We start from the raw sequence: 15,570 nt of genomic DNA, 5'->3' as shown, positions 1-15,570 counted from the left end.
CCTCATTTATCAATGCATATTTTTCAATCTTATGTGGAATAACTGAGCATATACACAACTTTAAACGATCTTTTAAGATGTTAAGTATGACAATTATTAATTTCACAGTTTTAGAGAGAGGGTTAGTTATCACTCTAAACCTTGAAATTCACTTCAATATAGAACGTATGTTAATAATATTTACAAGGAATCATTACTACAACAAATGAAAGTAGGCATATAATTGTAAGTATCAAATGCCAAATATGTTTTACTACTTTATTAAAATATTTCCCTCCTCAAAAAAATACATATACCAAAAGTATATAATCTTCCTTTTCAGTAATCACACATTTTTAGTTACAATTTGTACATGTAATTAGTCCATTAGAAAAATATATCAAGTTTTGAAAAATATATGATTTTTAAATTATTTTTTCAATCATAACAAACAACACTTTAATACATTTTGCCATCAATCCCATCCTGAGGTGCCAGGGCATACTTAAATTAAAAGAAATTACATCCATGAATAAATGAATGACAAAATATGAAAATGTACATGTACATGGTTAAAAATCTGCCACAAGAGAGTTCTTCCTGTGACATAACCTGATATAAGCTAGATGCCGAAAGAAATATGGAACCTCGACTAGAAGCTTTGGTCTCTTCCACAGAGGCTGTAAGTACCATGTAAAAAGTTAATGGATGATATGCTTCTGGCGCTATGCAGATGATACAAGGAAAAAGAAGGCTGCCATATTCTCTGATAAAATCAATCTGAAACAGAGTTAGTATGCTACATACAGTTTAATTGATATTACTTATTTGCATGAAAAACATGTGACAATGAATGTTGTGAGTGAATTATATATTTCACTTTGATATTTCCTCTCCGCATGGCTTCCTATCTCAACTAATAAGATCACTGCAGCCTGATTCAGTAAAACTGAACAGTTTAGTGCTGTTTAGTCTACTCCCCAATTGTCTATTCCCATATGGTCTACACCCAGCATGTCTACTATCTACATGGTCTAATAATTATTCTGTCTACTTATCATTTGGTCTAATGACCATTTAGGCTAATAGTCATTTGGTCTAATCTCCAATAACTATATACTATCTAGTTTGTCTAATGCCCATTTTGTCTTCAACCCATCTGGTCTATTGCTCCTTTAGCCGAATTTCCAGTCAGTCTAATTCCTAGTTTGTCTAATGCCCATTTGGTCTTATGACCAGTCAGTCTAATTCCTAGTTTGTCTAATGCCCATTTGGTCTAATGATCAGTCAGTCTAATTCCTAGTTTGTCTAATGCCCATTTGGTCTTATGACCAGTCAGTCTAATTCCTAGTTTGTCTAATGCCCATCTGGTCTAATGACCAGTCAGTCTAATTCCTAGTTTGTCTAATGCCCATTTTGTCTTCTATCCATATGGTCTAATGATCATTTAATCATAAATAATAATAATATTCATCGAATAATTATTAGACCTCTAGATAATAGACAACATGGGCATTATACAAACTGGTTGTATACCAAATGGCAATACACCAACTGAACAATACTGACATGAGATACAATCAAGAATATAATAATTTTCAGTGATAATGAAACAAACGAAAATGCCATGCATGTTTAAACACATCATTTTCTCATAAATTTCATTAGAAAATAGAATGATTGAGGTAGTGAGAGCAATATGCTTAAACACTTTGTCATTAGAAATGATGTAATCACTATGGAGATAACAGTAGCTCAATCAAATTTGGTAAACATGTATATGAAAGTTCAAGATTTAATATTTCAAATGATGAACATATAACCATGCCTAGTGAAGGTAAACTTTAATACTGAAGTGTTACTACACATGCCTGAGTTGTTTACAGATAGTACGGTGAGGCTATGATATTTGGTGATTTGTTGGTGATGTCCAATGTATGTAATCAGCATTACAACTGGTCATGTCTATACACATCAATATATAATAATACATACAATGTATCGATTTAATCAGTCAATGACTAAAACAACAACGTTAACACAAGCTGTAATTCAGCTGGGCATAGAAAACATTGGAATACTGAGATTATCAAATACACATCATTATTGTTCCTAAAGTCTAAAAGCTGCTTGACATATCGAAATAAATAACTTCTCAGTATCAGAATTGCTTCAAATTAACAGCTTCTCGCAATCTGCAAAATTGATTTGTCATCTATGTCTCTTCAGACTTAAGCTGCAGAAAATGCATAAATATACTTATTTGACTTACGATAGTACATTCCAAAACAGACTTGTTATAAAGTAGTACTGATAGACAGTCAATACAAACCAACAGCTGCATACACTGAGACCCTGCTTCCACTCAATATTCATGGAATGCATGAACTGCACACAATTATATCCAATGCTCTTACTGTTTCAATCACATTTGTACTTTCTGCAATAATAGAACAAACATTTGTATTAGGTAGGGGCTACACAAAACCAGATTTGTATTGATATTATTCATTTGTATTTATTAATTGTGTGTCTGATACTAAATCTGAAGGAAAAAATGAATTACAAAGGGAACGATGATGTTATATATACAATGGACTGAGTCTAACTACTCTATTCAAGCTTTCTACATTGCTCTTTGTTTATACATGCACCCAAGTCTTAAGTAGAATTATGACTAAAATATACTTAATGTATTTTTTTTTTAAACTCAGTATTACATATTGTTGCCAATCTATGGAAAAACTAAATAATCTTTGTGCTGGCTCCTGCTACGCTAATCATATTAATGTAAAATATTCATACATACATGAATATGTAACATTTTGAAAGGTGAACTTATAGTACTGAACATCATGTTCTAATGCCATCTATGTTTCATTCTCATATACTATAATAGGAGTAATAATTAAATTACCCAATGTACACAGATAAAAACAATTACAATGATATAAATGGTACAGGCACTGCTTCAGCTAATAAGTAAATAAAAACTCTATCCCTCCACGAGTCAGACTAACCATCTTACACACGGAATAAGAAGAGGATCATCCGGTCTAGGATGAGATCCAATCACTGCGATACATTTCTTTCACGTCAAGATGTTTCCTGAAGAAATTCACAATTTTTCTCCAGGCAAACACCTGGTCTTTCGTTCCCTGCTTAGTATCACTGCCACCGAAGTCAGTCAAGTATACTGTTTGATTTTAAGGTAAGATACAGAAATAGATAGAAATCAATCTCTGATCAAAGCATAAGAGTTCTAATGCAAGAGTGGGAGACAAAAAAGTCCTGGGCCCCGTTGCACAAGACTTACCATTAATTTTGCCATCAATGGTAACTACCATGGAAACCTCAATTTTGATTGGCGGTTGAGCCCTGGTACCATGGTAAGTTTTATGCAACAGGGTCCTGAAGACATCGTTTCCATTTCTATAAAGTGATATTTTCACAGAAGTAGAGAATTATCCCTCCAAGGACTCCAACGTATTTGCGTGGTTTATTCCATAACTTTGAAAAGCGTAAATGCTCTGAAACCTACGGTACTATGAAAGAAATCAGTGGTTATTCAAAGGATGAGATGAGGTAAACCATGGCAATTTTTCTTCTCCTCTTTTTTATGTAGTAAACGAATGCCAAGGGTGGATGAAAAAAGTAACTGCATGCAACAATGGTCCTATACGAACTGATTTTATATGTGGGCTATAAGATACAAAAATGTGAAGTCCAATTCACCCAATGTGAAAAGTCTTTAGAACCGCTATTTCAATAATTACTGATTGAAATTTCTTTAGAATTTTCAACAACAAAAAAAAACTTTGTACACACATGCTCACAGACATATTATACACTTAAGTGAACAGGGAAAGCCTAATACTTACATTTAGGAGATTGAAGTGTGGTTGGATCATAGAGGCTGGAGATGGTGTTGATTGCTTGGTATGGGACCTCCAAAAAGTGACCTGTTCCAGGCAGTAGCTCAAACTCTACCAAATGACCCTTGCCAGCTTTCTCCAAACGATCTCTCAGCTTTAATAACACAAATGTTTAGATAAAGTTACAATATCAGTTGATAATGACTTGAGTTTCAGTGTTCTTTTCCTCTACAAACTTTCAAAAATAGTACAATCTCTTTCAAGCGAGGAACTGCATCAAAATGGCACTGTCACTTATGAATTACTTACCTCAGTGGTTGCCTTCAATGATGGGATATGGTGATCATCCGCATGAGCAAACAAGAGTAATGGACATTCTAAATTCTCCTCCTGTTTACAACATAAAGAAAGCAAAGATGATGTATTAGAATAAATTCAATTGATGGATGTCCAATGTTCTTCATATGTATACACACCAGGCTACTTAAAGGGAAAACCAATCTTTTCAATAACTTCAGTGGTATGGAAGCAGAAAAAACAAGAGAAACAAAATGACGAAATGTATAAATAAATCAGGCCAATAATGAGGGTGCAGCTTCGGCGAAGGACCCGTCTCCATAGGTAATCACTCTTGTCATAGAATAAAGAGCTAGACATTTGGTGCTCCATAAATCATTGGACTATGTTAGAGTTGAAACGAAGTTTAAATTAGTCCATTCTCTTAAACATGAACCTTTGAATTAGAATTGTTTTAAAAATAGAAAGATAACTTATCAAAATAGCTTTGAATTTCATTCACAGAATCATACAGGCTATGTTCGCATCAGGCTACAATATCTTATTCATTTCATGTAAAGTTACCAGACAAAAATTGGCGCTTTGCGATTTTTTGGCAAGATCGATGAAATTCTCACTATCCGTATCACTCTTGAGTGTAAGCCAGCTCTTGCCGTTCTCATCTGTCCAGGTCGTTAAGTACATCGACATTGGGCTGCAATCAAAAATGATAAATTTAGACACACATTCTGCAGAAAATTGGAATTATCCCTATTACAGTATGTGGGTTTTTTTATGGAACTACAATACTTAGTCCAAAAGCTTGTTCAAAGCAAAAAAATCAAGTAAAAAAAAACACAGTTAAAAAATATATATCTTTTCCTAACTATTTACAGAACTAAGACAAACTGAAGAGGAAATATTTTGTATTTGTATAAAACTATAAATGATAATAAATTTGTTAAAAATTTACCTATATTTTCATTTTTTATGTATCAAATTTCGGACGATCCTAGGATTTTCAGAAAATGTGGGAAGAGGGAGATTTCCTAACTACACTTTATACATTCAGGAATTCTGCTGGCCTTCTCTAGGCCTAACAAAAAAAATCAATGGGGATAGGAGAAAAAACTAGATGGAACTTCGACTGCGCGCAGTCGAAAGTGATGCCTCCGTCATAGAGCAATTTTACAAACCAAAATGGAAGAAATTTTTAAAATTCAAGTTCGGTTGTAATCCATTGACAGGGTCTCAGAATATCGTGATTACAAGCTATTACTCATATACATGTATGACCCTTTGATCTTTGACCTCATGACCCCAAATGCAAGGTACATACATGTTTTGAGTTTGATGGTAATCCATCCATCGGTTCTAATGATAATGCAATCACAAGCTATTTTTGCATACATAATGAGCCCTGTGACCTTTGACCTATGACCCCAAAATCTAATCAATTCATTGGATCTGCAAGTTACATACATGACCAAAGTTTGGTAGGAATTCATCAATCGGGTCTTGAGATAATGCGATCACAAGCTATTTTTGCATACATAATGAGCCCTGTGACCTTTGACCTATGACCCCAAAATCTAATCAGTTCATTGGCTCTGCAAGTTACATACATGACCAAAGTTTGGTAGGAATCCATCAGTCAGTTCTTGAGATAACGCAATCATGAGAACGAGACGTACGTACGTATAGACGTACAGACGGACGGACGGACAACCTGAAAACATAAATGCCTCCGGCTACTTCGTAACGGAGGCATAAAAAGGGGAGGGGCGTATTTTCTTACGAGTTAGCTCTACTCCAGGCTCTTAAGAGGGCTTTTCCAATAATACATCTGTGCTCTTTATCAAGCTCTACCATAGAGGCTAAGTGGCACTTACCCTGCAGGTTCGAGTAGACTCCCATCCAGGTTTTTCCATCCAACATTCACACACAGTATATCAACAAATCCAGCTGCAACCATGCACTTGACTGGCAGATCAAGTCTAGTAGCAGCATGAAGCATCATTGCCCCTCCATAGCAGGAGGATGTCATTCCTATCCTGTTCTCATCTAGCCGGGGATGAGCCTTGACAAAATCTATGATGCCCTAAAAATATACAAACACAGATATACATATACCTAACCATTAGACCTCTTTGAATAATTGAATTTAATTGAATTGAAATTTATTTCCATCATCATGACAATATATACAAAGATAAAATATGGAATTTCGTAACATGTAACATTACTAACAATATCAAAATTACATATAAATTGACATAACAGCATTCAAAATATAAATGGAAAATGGTGCATCCGTAATAGCCAGTAAGGCTTGACAATTGAATGCACCAGGTGCAGAAGTAATAATAACATCTACTTTAAAAATTAAAAAAAAAAAAAAAAAAGGAAAAATAAAAAGAAGGAGAATTAGTAATATAGGTGTAGTCTTAAAATAAATTATGCGTTATAAAGAGAGAGAAGATGTTCCTTGTAAAGTCTTTTGAAAGAATTATGTAATCTGACAGATTGTAAAAATGGAGGTAGGGAATTCCACATTTTTGGACCAACATAATGGAGAGAATCGGTTAGTATATTGGACGAAGCATTCCAATGATGGAATTTATCAGCATTTCTTGTGTAGTGGGTATGGACCACATTGTTAAGACTAAATAGGTGCATAAGGTTTGGAGGTAGTGAGTTTGAGAAAAATCGTTGCATCAATGACGCAATTTGCAATTTATTAATATCATAATTATGTAAAGTATTGAATTTTCTAAATAAAGGTAGTGAGGGAGCTAAGAAAGGGGAATTAGAGCAGAGTCGTAATGCCCTTTTTTAAGTCTATGTAATTTAAGTAACTTAGAGGGATGTTTCGTCGCCCAAACAGAATTGCAATGCATAATATATGGCAAAATAAATGCATTATCTAACATGAATAAGATACGGAGTGGAATAACAAATCTTAAGTGACTAATAATACTGACGCCCTGAGAAACCTTTTTTGTAATATAATTAATATGAGAAGTCCAAGATAGGTTTTCATCGAAAAGTACTCCAAGGTAATTAAAAACTCTACACTGTTTAATTAATCTGTTGTTGATAGAAATAGATACATTGTCATATACAGGATTTAGGTTCCTAGCATTTTTGAAAATAACAAATTTAGTCTTAGAAACGTTCAAAGACAGCTTATTGCAAACTAGCCATTCGTATACAATTATACATACTCCAAATTAATATTCAGTTTATGGGTTAATAGATCAATTTTTTTTTCTGAGGCAAGAATAGTCGTATCGTCTGCAAAAAGTGTGAATTTACAGAAAGTGAAACAGTTTAGAATATCATTGATGTAAATCAAAAATAAGAGAGGCCCCAAAATAGAGCCCTGATGAATGCCATAAAAAATATGATATTAGATTAAAAAAATAACAATGAAAATTTACAGATGTAAATTGCTTCCTTTCGGCAAGATAACTTTGAAACCATTTGTGAGGTAAACCTCTTACGCCGTAAAAATGTAATTTAACTAATAATATATCATGGGGTATAGAATTGAAGGCTTTCGAAAGATCCATAAAAACACATATTGCATGATTATTTACACTAACATAATGGACTATTTTATCATATAAATCAAGAATGGCAAGACCTGTGGAAGAATTTTTTCAAAAGCCATATTGCTCATGAGACAGAATGCTGAAGTGAACCAAAAAACTTGATAGTCTATTAAAAACTAATGTTTCAAGTATTTTAGAAAAAGAAGGCAGAATGGAAATAGGACGGTAATTATCAACATTATCTGTATCTTCCTTCTTGAACAAGGGAATTACTTTGGCGATTTTCATGTTTGAAGGAAAATCACCATTCTTAAGCAACAGATTACAAATATGTGTTAAAGGTACGAGTAAAAAATTGATTACAGACTTTAAAAGACGTGTACTTAAGTTATCATACCCTGAACTGTTTCCACTAGGCAAGTTTTTAACAATATTTAAAATTTCAGTGATAGTTACTGGTTTGAGAAATAAACTGTGAACAAAGTTACCTTGTAAATAGTCAGAGAATGAATGATTAGAGTCAGGAATGGACTTAATAAGGTTTTCTTCAATGTTGACAAAATGATTATTGAAAATATTTGCAATTTCTTTTGGTTCATTTACAGTTTTTCCTTTGTATTGCAGCGTTTGATGCATTGTACGATTCTTTTTACCCAAAATAGTATTCACAACGTTCCATGTTTTACGTAAATTTATCAAAATAATATTTTCTTTTAGAACATCGTTTTAAGGTATTTATTTTATTACGATATTGCCTATATTTGGATTTATTTTCAAAAGAAGGGTTTAATTTATATTTACCATACAACATGTTAGTTTTCTTAATAAACTTCAAAATAGCAAGAGTTATCCAGGGTTTTTTAATCTCATTTCTACGGTAGCTTTTCTTCTTTTGATAAGGTATATGCTTATCACATAACGATGTAAAACTATCAAGAAATATATCATATGCCGTATTCACATCACTTGATTGAAGTACCATGTTCCAATCAGTAATTTTTAAATCATTGGTTAAAGAGGCAACTGAAGTTGGGGTAATATTACATACAAAACACTTTGTATCGACTTCACTTGTTCTGCGTCAACCAATTATAGATGAAATACTAAATATAGGAAAATGATCACTAATGTCAGAAACACAAATACCCGAAACAAGACTATCATAGGTTGAATTTGTAAATATATTGTCAAGTAGAGTAGCTGAATCTATAGACAAACGAGTGGGTTTATTGATCAAAGGATAAAGTCCAAAAGAAAAAAAATGTTCAAAAATTTGCCGATACTTGAGACAAGGCCTGCCGATACTCGAGATAAGGCGTGTATTATCATAACATTTAGATTAATACATAGCTAAAGATATTGTAAGGTTTGCTCAGACTTAGTGACAATATGAGATGCCCAACTTTGTCATATTTTTGTTCATCGATAAGCTTAAAAATGTAGTATCAAGTGAAATATGTTTTTAAATGACGAAGGGATATGTGCATACAAAAAGAGATTCTTAATATAAAATATAACTTTGATAAAAAAGAAAGTTCTCTCAAAATAAATGCAACATTAGGGGCAAGAGAACTTCTTCAAAACTCACAAGGAATGCTTGACTGTCCATGTATACAGTTTCCTCTTGACTTTTGCGCCTGCTAGGCATGAAGTAATCAAAGGCAAAGACAGCAAACCCATGAGAAGCTAGCGTGGCTGCACGGTCGACAACTAGATTGGTGAGAAGACCTCGGATGTCAATAATGAAAGGTAGTGGATCCGATGATCCTACAGTGGAAAAAATATATAAAAAACAAACATTATTGCCAGTAAAAATGTTAAATTCAACGATTCAAGAATATGATATAGAAGTACAACTGACCGAAACCAATTCAATTCAATTAATAAACCCACATAAAAATGAAAAAAACTAAAAAGAGCTTTGTGTAATTATTTGAGCATACTTGATACTTCATATACGCTTGATACTTCTGCTAAAGTATGCCTTAACTCGATCTCCAGTTATTTCTTTTTTTTATTTTTTTAATAATATGACCTTAGTACTTTTTATCAATCATTAAAGCATGTTATTATTTGCTATGAATATGTTTATATTTTACACTGTTTTATAGAGGTTTCCATAAAGTACAATGCATTCAAACATACCTCTTTGTTTAGGCAAGAAGAGTACCCCTTCTGCCTCGCCCATCTTAACTGGTATCCTTTCAACATAGTCCGCTAAGAACATTCTTTCAAACGATGTAGAGGTGAGGACCTTCTCCTGACCTTCGTCTCCATCGATGAGCTCAAGTGTGTAACTGAAAGGCGTTGTGACATCCCATTTGACCAACCGAGGGTATTTGTGGGCCACCTCTGGGACCGGTTCCATGGCTAAGAAGAGGCCCATTGGTTCAATGCCCTCATAGCTCCCTCCTAGTGATGGTTCCTTTTGAACTATTCAAAGAGAAAATGTAATTTTAGACAATAAAGTATGCAGGACGCTATGCTATAGGCTACAAGCAATAGAAAACTTTTGTGCATTCTTTTAGGGCATGTATGATATAACATCAAGCTTTTCCCTCAAAACGACTTTGAAACTTGTATGTATATGGTACATAAAGATAGCCGATGAGAAACAAGAAATGGGTTGTTTTTACAGATAGTTCATGTATGATTGATTATGGACCTACAAACCTCTTACTTTTCCGTCTGCATCAGCTTTGTAGTGAGCTCTTGACTCAAATCTGTACTTCCCATTCTCTGTGTAGACATGAGCTTTGAGAGTGACCAGTTGCCCTGGGGACAACCCATTTGCCTCAATGTTGACAACCTCATCACACAAGCTGGACTCTGGATGCACACTCAGGGTTGGATTAGTTGGTCCTGTACTACTGCATCTGGAGGATGCTGCCATGTTTATAGTTTATTAGTTGCCAATCTTCAGAAACCTTTCAGAATGTTGGTCTTAAAAGAATCAAGAACAAAACAATTGATAAATAGACCTTGGATATACAGTGTGTTTCAGAAAAACAAAACCGAGAATTATTGATATTTTATCATAACTTTATCACAATTATAATTAATAAACGACACATATTTGTAAAGCTCCTCTTTCATTGAACTCACATGATGCATATTTCACGCATGAGTGGTTGACACAATTTGAAGAGAGGGTACAAAACAAACACATGTAAGATCAGCTCTGTTGCCTCTCTCTTTTCTTTATCTATCTCTGTACACATGTATACCGTATCTCTTTTTTCCCCGTAATATAGCCATCACAGGCGCGGATCCACGATTTCTTAGGGGTGGGACCATTTTTTTTTTTTGCTCCCCAAAATTTGAAAATCGTACACCCCCCCCCCCCTTGAGCGCCAGGGGAGGGGCCATCTCCCAAAAAAGGTAAAATAAAGAAATTAACGTGTTTTTACACATTTTTTTTCCCAGATCCGCCACTGAGCCATCCGGTTGTTGCATTTGGTTGGCTCAATAGGATATGTCAAGCGCTAATAATTATCAAATAGAGTCTAGATCTATGAGAATTCATACCAAAATTTAAAATGCAAAGCTAAGTTTACTTTAAATAATAAGTGACGTGACATTGCGACAAAATCGGAAGGCTTACCATAAACGAATGACTACCCAGGTCGTAACTTAATTAATTTAGTCCAGAATCTGGCCGATTTAATTTTGAATTTGATCTCCACCTCCCCTAGATTGGAGTAATTCAGGGCCGGCTCTCTCTAAATTTGGGTAGGGTCGGCTACCCAAATCAGAGGCTTACGGATGGCTATATTACGGGGAAAAAGACGCGGCCGGGCCAGGCATGGACAGGCCCCAGCCCGGGAGATGCACGAGCAAGGTTGAAGGTATTGCCTAGCCCGAGTTTTCTGTCTCTTTCGTTCGTTAGCCTCTGATTTGAGAGGAGCCGACCCTACCCAAATCAGAGCAGAGGCTTACGAACGAAAAAGACAGAAAATTCGGGCTATATTGCCTATTGGCATGAGCCATGATTGGAGTAATTCAGGGCCTAATCCAGATTCCAGATAAGAAACTTCCTCAAACTTACTCTTACCAATTTAACCCCCTGCAATAAAGGCGTATCCACAACTCTCTCCAGATCTCGGGGAAGTCAACCAAACCATATGGCATTGAGGGCGAAGATAATGCCAAACTCAAGTTAACAAAGCATGCAATGGATTAAATTTCGCCAGCGCGGCGCCAGCGCACAACTAGTGGCACTAGCTGGTACGGTCCGTTCGTTCCGAGACGACAAGGCGTGTCTCATAGAGCTCTGAGACACGCCTTGTAGAGTCACGTGACAAAGATAGCTGGAACGTCACCTGACATTTTGAAAGTGGAGAGAAAAGTTCCTCGATCGACTCGATCTCGACTATACAGAGATTCCCAACCCCGCAACCAGGGGCGGCGATTTCTTTTCATGACCGGGGGGGGGGGGGGGGGGGACGAAATGCGAGGGACGGGGGAGCTGTTTGTTTGTTGTTGTTGTGTTGTTGTTGTTGTTGTTGTTGTTTTGTTTTGTTGTTTTTTTTTGGGGGGGGGGAGAAAAAGATCCGCATCCGCATCTCCACTCTTACATGGTTCGTGAATGCAGGCCCCGTGGAACGTTTTTCAAAGTAGGGGGGGGGGGGAGCTAAAGTATTTTCGATCAGATAGAGCAAAACGAGCGAAGCAAGTGATTCGTAACTTGGCGTGGGATCCAGGGGCGTAGCCCAATGAAGCCTCAGGGGTTTTAGGCATTAAGGGTCAGCTGATCATCCAGGGGGCCGCCTTGGAGCGCCTTAGTGGGGTTCAGGGGGCAGAGCCCCCGGAAGCTCAGGATTTTGGGGCATTTAATCACGGTCAGATGAGCAACCAGGGGCCAGCCTAGCTTAGGGCCCTTGGTGGGGTCCAGGGGGCAGAACCACCGGAAGCTCAGGGAAAAACATGCCATTTCAGCAACATATGTAAATCACTGGTATCGAGTTAGAAATAAACCAAGTTTGCATTTTAGCAGGGGGGCAACTACCCCCCCCCCCAATCATTACGCGAGGACGAGGGAGCATAGTGAACGAGAGGGAGAGGGGTGAAGGTAACGGAAGTGACTACCCCCCCCCCCACATGTTTTTGAAGTATGGTTGTATTAACAAATTACATTCATTAGCATAACAATAGTACAAAAACAAGCAATATACATTTTTCACACTTCACTTTTATAGAATATTTACTGTACACTAATTTTTGAAGAATATTATGCGAGGGAGCAAAGCTCCCGAGCGAGAAGATTTTTGCATTTTTATTTTTCTTCACGCTGCACTCTTGGGCCAGGGATAAATAATGAAATTGCATCCGCAATATATATTTTATTTACGATAATATAAGTAACACACATGTACCATATCAGTGGCGCATCCAGGGGGGACCCCCCATCCCCCCCCCCCAGGGGAAAAAAACGTGTAAAAACACGTTAATTTTACCTTCTTGGGAGATACCCCCCCCCCTCCTAGAGCTCAAGGGGGGGGGTGCAAATTTTCAAATTTTCGAGGGCCAAAAAACAGCCTATATTTCTAATGAACTTTAACCTCAGCATTGTGGGCGATTACTGATTATCTCTTAATTGTTCTTCCTTTCCTTCTCCTTCTCTTTCTCTTTTTTTATGTTCATTTTTTGCGCCCCTCTCTATTTTTTGCATCCCCTCTTCCTCCCCTAGATATGCTACTGTACTGTCTGTTGATATTTTTAAAGAATAGACGAATATGATACAATAACATTAACAACAATAATATTTACGACGGATTTAAGAGGAAAAATAATAACACAGCTTGATTAGACAATGCTAATTAGGGAGAGAGAGGGAGAGCGAGAGAGAGATAAAGAATGGGAAAAGGGAGAGGAGAAATTCGTAATGCATGACATCAGTTACAATATGTTGGATCCAATTGAAAAAAGAGTACATTAATTTGAATTTCTTTAAAATGCAGTCGTGCGCGGCGTTCCAAAATAAACTGAGATTATAGGTTGCACTAAGTGAAGGAAAATGGGGTTCACAAAATGCTCCTCTCCGCTGAGAACACCTTCATTGAGAAAGAGGAAAGGAGGTCAATGAGGACACAGTGGATGGGATTACCGACGGAGGGGGACTCACGCCCAATCATGCAACCTTTCCCCTACACTCTACAAATTCTGAATCCACTACTAGCTTGCGGACCCCCCCCCCCCCCCCCCCCACTCAGTGTTATTTAGGGTACGCGAATGCATGTTCCCTCTTTTTTTTAAAAGCACCCCCTATCTCCGGTGTGAAAGTCAATGGCGGGCCGGACTTTGTCGCGTGAAAAGTACCCCTTTGGTACCGGAGATTTTGGGAACATGCATGCGGTCCCTCCGAACCCGGAGTTGGGGGGGGGGGGGTTGCGGATCCAGTGATTGGATTATGCATGCATACATTGTTCACGTGATCACGGGCGTCAACAGACGAACAAAGTTTCCCAGCAATTTCTTATAATAAATTATAGGTCCTAGCTCCTGAAAGCCTTTAGTTGTTAATTGTGTTATCCGATCTATTTGTTAGCATTTCAATGTCTTTTAATTTCAAGTTTATGCAAATTAAAAAAAGGTCACCTAGCTAACTAAACCTATAGGCTAAAATAGACTAAATGTATAGGCTACATCATAATCTATCATATAAGTTTGTACCAAGTTTGTATTCCTGCCATATAGTCATCTGGAATGGACGGTACTGGTACTATACCTTTACCCACAACTTTGCGCCGCTAATTATGTATCCCTAATAAATCCGTCCATCTTAGTTTTGGTAACACTCAAGGGTGTCGATTTGTATCCGTGGTCGGGGGGGGGGGGGGAGGATGATAGGTGCCAAAATATTTTCGGCAATGGATCAAAGCAACCAAGAGGTAGACGCGTGTGGCAGGTTGCACCCCATCCCCAAGCGTGTAGCCAGGATTTCATTTTAGGGGGGGGGGGGGGGGTAGTGAGCACGCGAAGCGCGCTCCCTAGGGGGTTGGGTGCAGGGAGGGAGGAGTTTCCCCATTCCCCCGCGAAGCGCGGAAGCTTCGACGCTTCATTAAATTATTAAAGAAAGAAGACGATTCGTTGGAACGTTCTCGACTCTTAATCCTTGTTTGAATCAAGTTCCCCTTCCTCCGCGCGTAGCGCGGAAGCTCTGAAGTTTCATTAGATTATTAAAGGAAGAAGACGATTCGATGTACCATTCTCGACTCTTAATCCTTAATGTTTAAACCAAGTTCCCCTTCCTCCGCGAGTAGCGCGGAAACTCTGACGTTTCATTAGATTATTAAAGAAAGAAGACGATTCGATGTACCATTCTCGGGACCATTCTTGACTCTTAATCCTTGTCTGATTTCAGTTTCCCCACCCCTCCAGCGCGAAGCGCGGAAGCTTTGACGTTTCATTAAATTATTAGGGAAAGAAGACGATCCGTTGTACCGTTCTCGACTCTAAATTCTTGTCTGAATTCATTCCCCCCCCCTTCCGCGCGAAGAGGGTTAAGCTTTGACGTTTCAAATAATTATTACTCTAGTCTTAATCCTTGTATGAATTCATTTTCGCCCATCTCGCGCAAAGCGCGGAAGCTTTCACGTTTCATTAAATTATTAGAGAAAGAAGACGATTCGTTGTATCGTGTCCTTGTCTGAGTGCAATTCCCCCGCCCTCCAGCGCGAAGCGCGGAAGCTATGACGGTTCAATAAATTATTACTCTTAATTCTTGTCTATATTTTCGCCCATCTCGCGCGAAGCGCGGAAGCTTTCACGTTTCATTAAGTTATTAGAGAAAGAAGACGATTCGTTGTATCGTGTCCTTGTCTGAATTCAGTTCCCCCCTGCGGAAGCTTTGCATTTCAATAAATTATTACTCTTAATCCTTG

General features: G+C 37.3%; 1 protein-coding gene across 5 annotated transcripts; it reads right to left on the bottom strand.

The window, feature by feature from the left end:
* Positions 1–226: 226 nt before the first annotated feature.
* LOC753741 (acyl-coenzyme A amino acid N-acyltransferase 2) lies at positions 227–12,029 on the bottom strand. Of its 5 annotated transcripts, none has more exons than XM_030974040.1 (9): positions 11,736–12,029; positions 10,361–10,630; positions 9,833–10,120; positions 9,276–9,454; positions 6,023–6,231; positions 4,716–4,845; positions 4,164–4,244; positions 3,861–4,008; positions 227–3,175 (listed from the first exon to the last, which is right to left on the bottom strand). In XM_030974040.1, exons 2-9 carry the CDS (start codon positions 10,578–10,580, stop codon positions 3,036–3,038), a joined length of 1,395 nt encoding a protein of 464 aa, XP_030829900.1. In that variant the 5' UTR covers positions 10,581–10,630; positions 11,736–12,029; the 3' UTR covers positions 227–3,035. The 5 variants fall into 5 exon arrangements, with proteins under 5 accessions (XP_030829900.1, XP_011680549.2, XP_030829901.1 ...); XM_011682247.2 differs by having other exon boundaries at positions 11,742–12,028; XM_030974041.1 differs by lacking the exon at positions 11,736–12,029 and adding an exon at positions 11,292–11,419.
* Between the last annotated feature and the right edge of the window lie 3,541 nt (positions 12,030–15,570).

Source organism: Strongylocentrotus purpuratus, unplaced genomic scaffold, assembly GCF_000002235.5.
Source record: "Strongylocentrotus purpuratus isolate Spur 01 unplaced genomic scaffold, Spur_5.0 spur5_scaffold_7, whole genome shotgun sequence".
Classification (NCBI taxonomy): domain Eukaryota; kingdom Metazoa; phylum Echinodermata; class Echinoidea; order Camarodonta; family Strongylocentrotidae; genus Strongylocentrotus; species Strongylocentrotus purpuratus.
The sequence above is the reverse complement of the archived record's forward strand: the minus strand, read 5'-3'. Positions and strand labels throughout refer to the sequence as shown.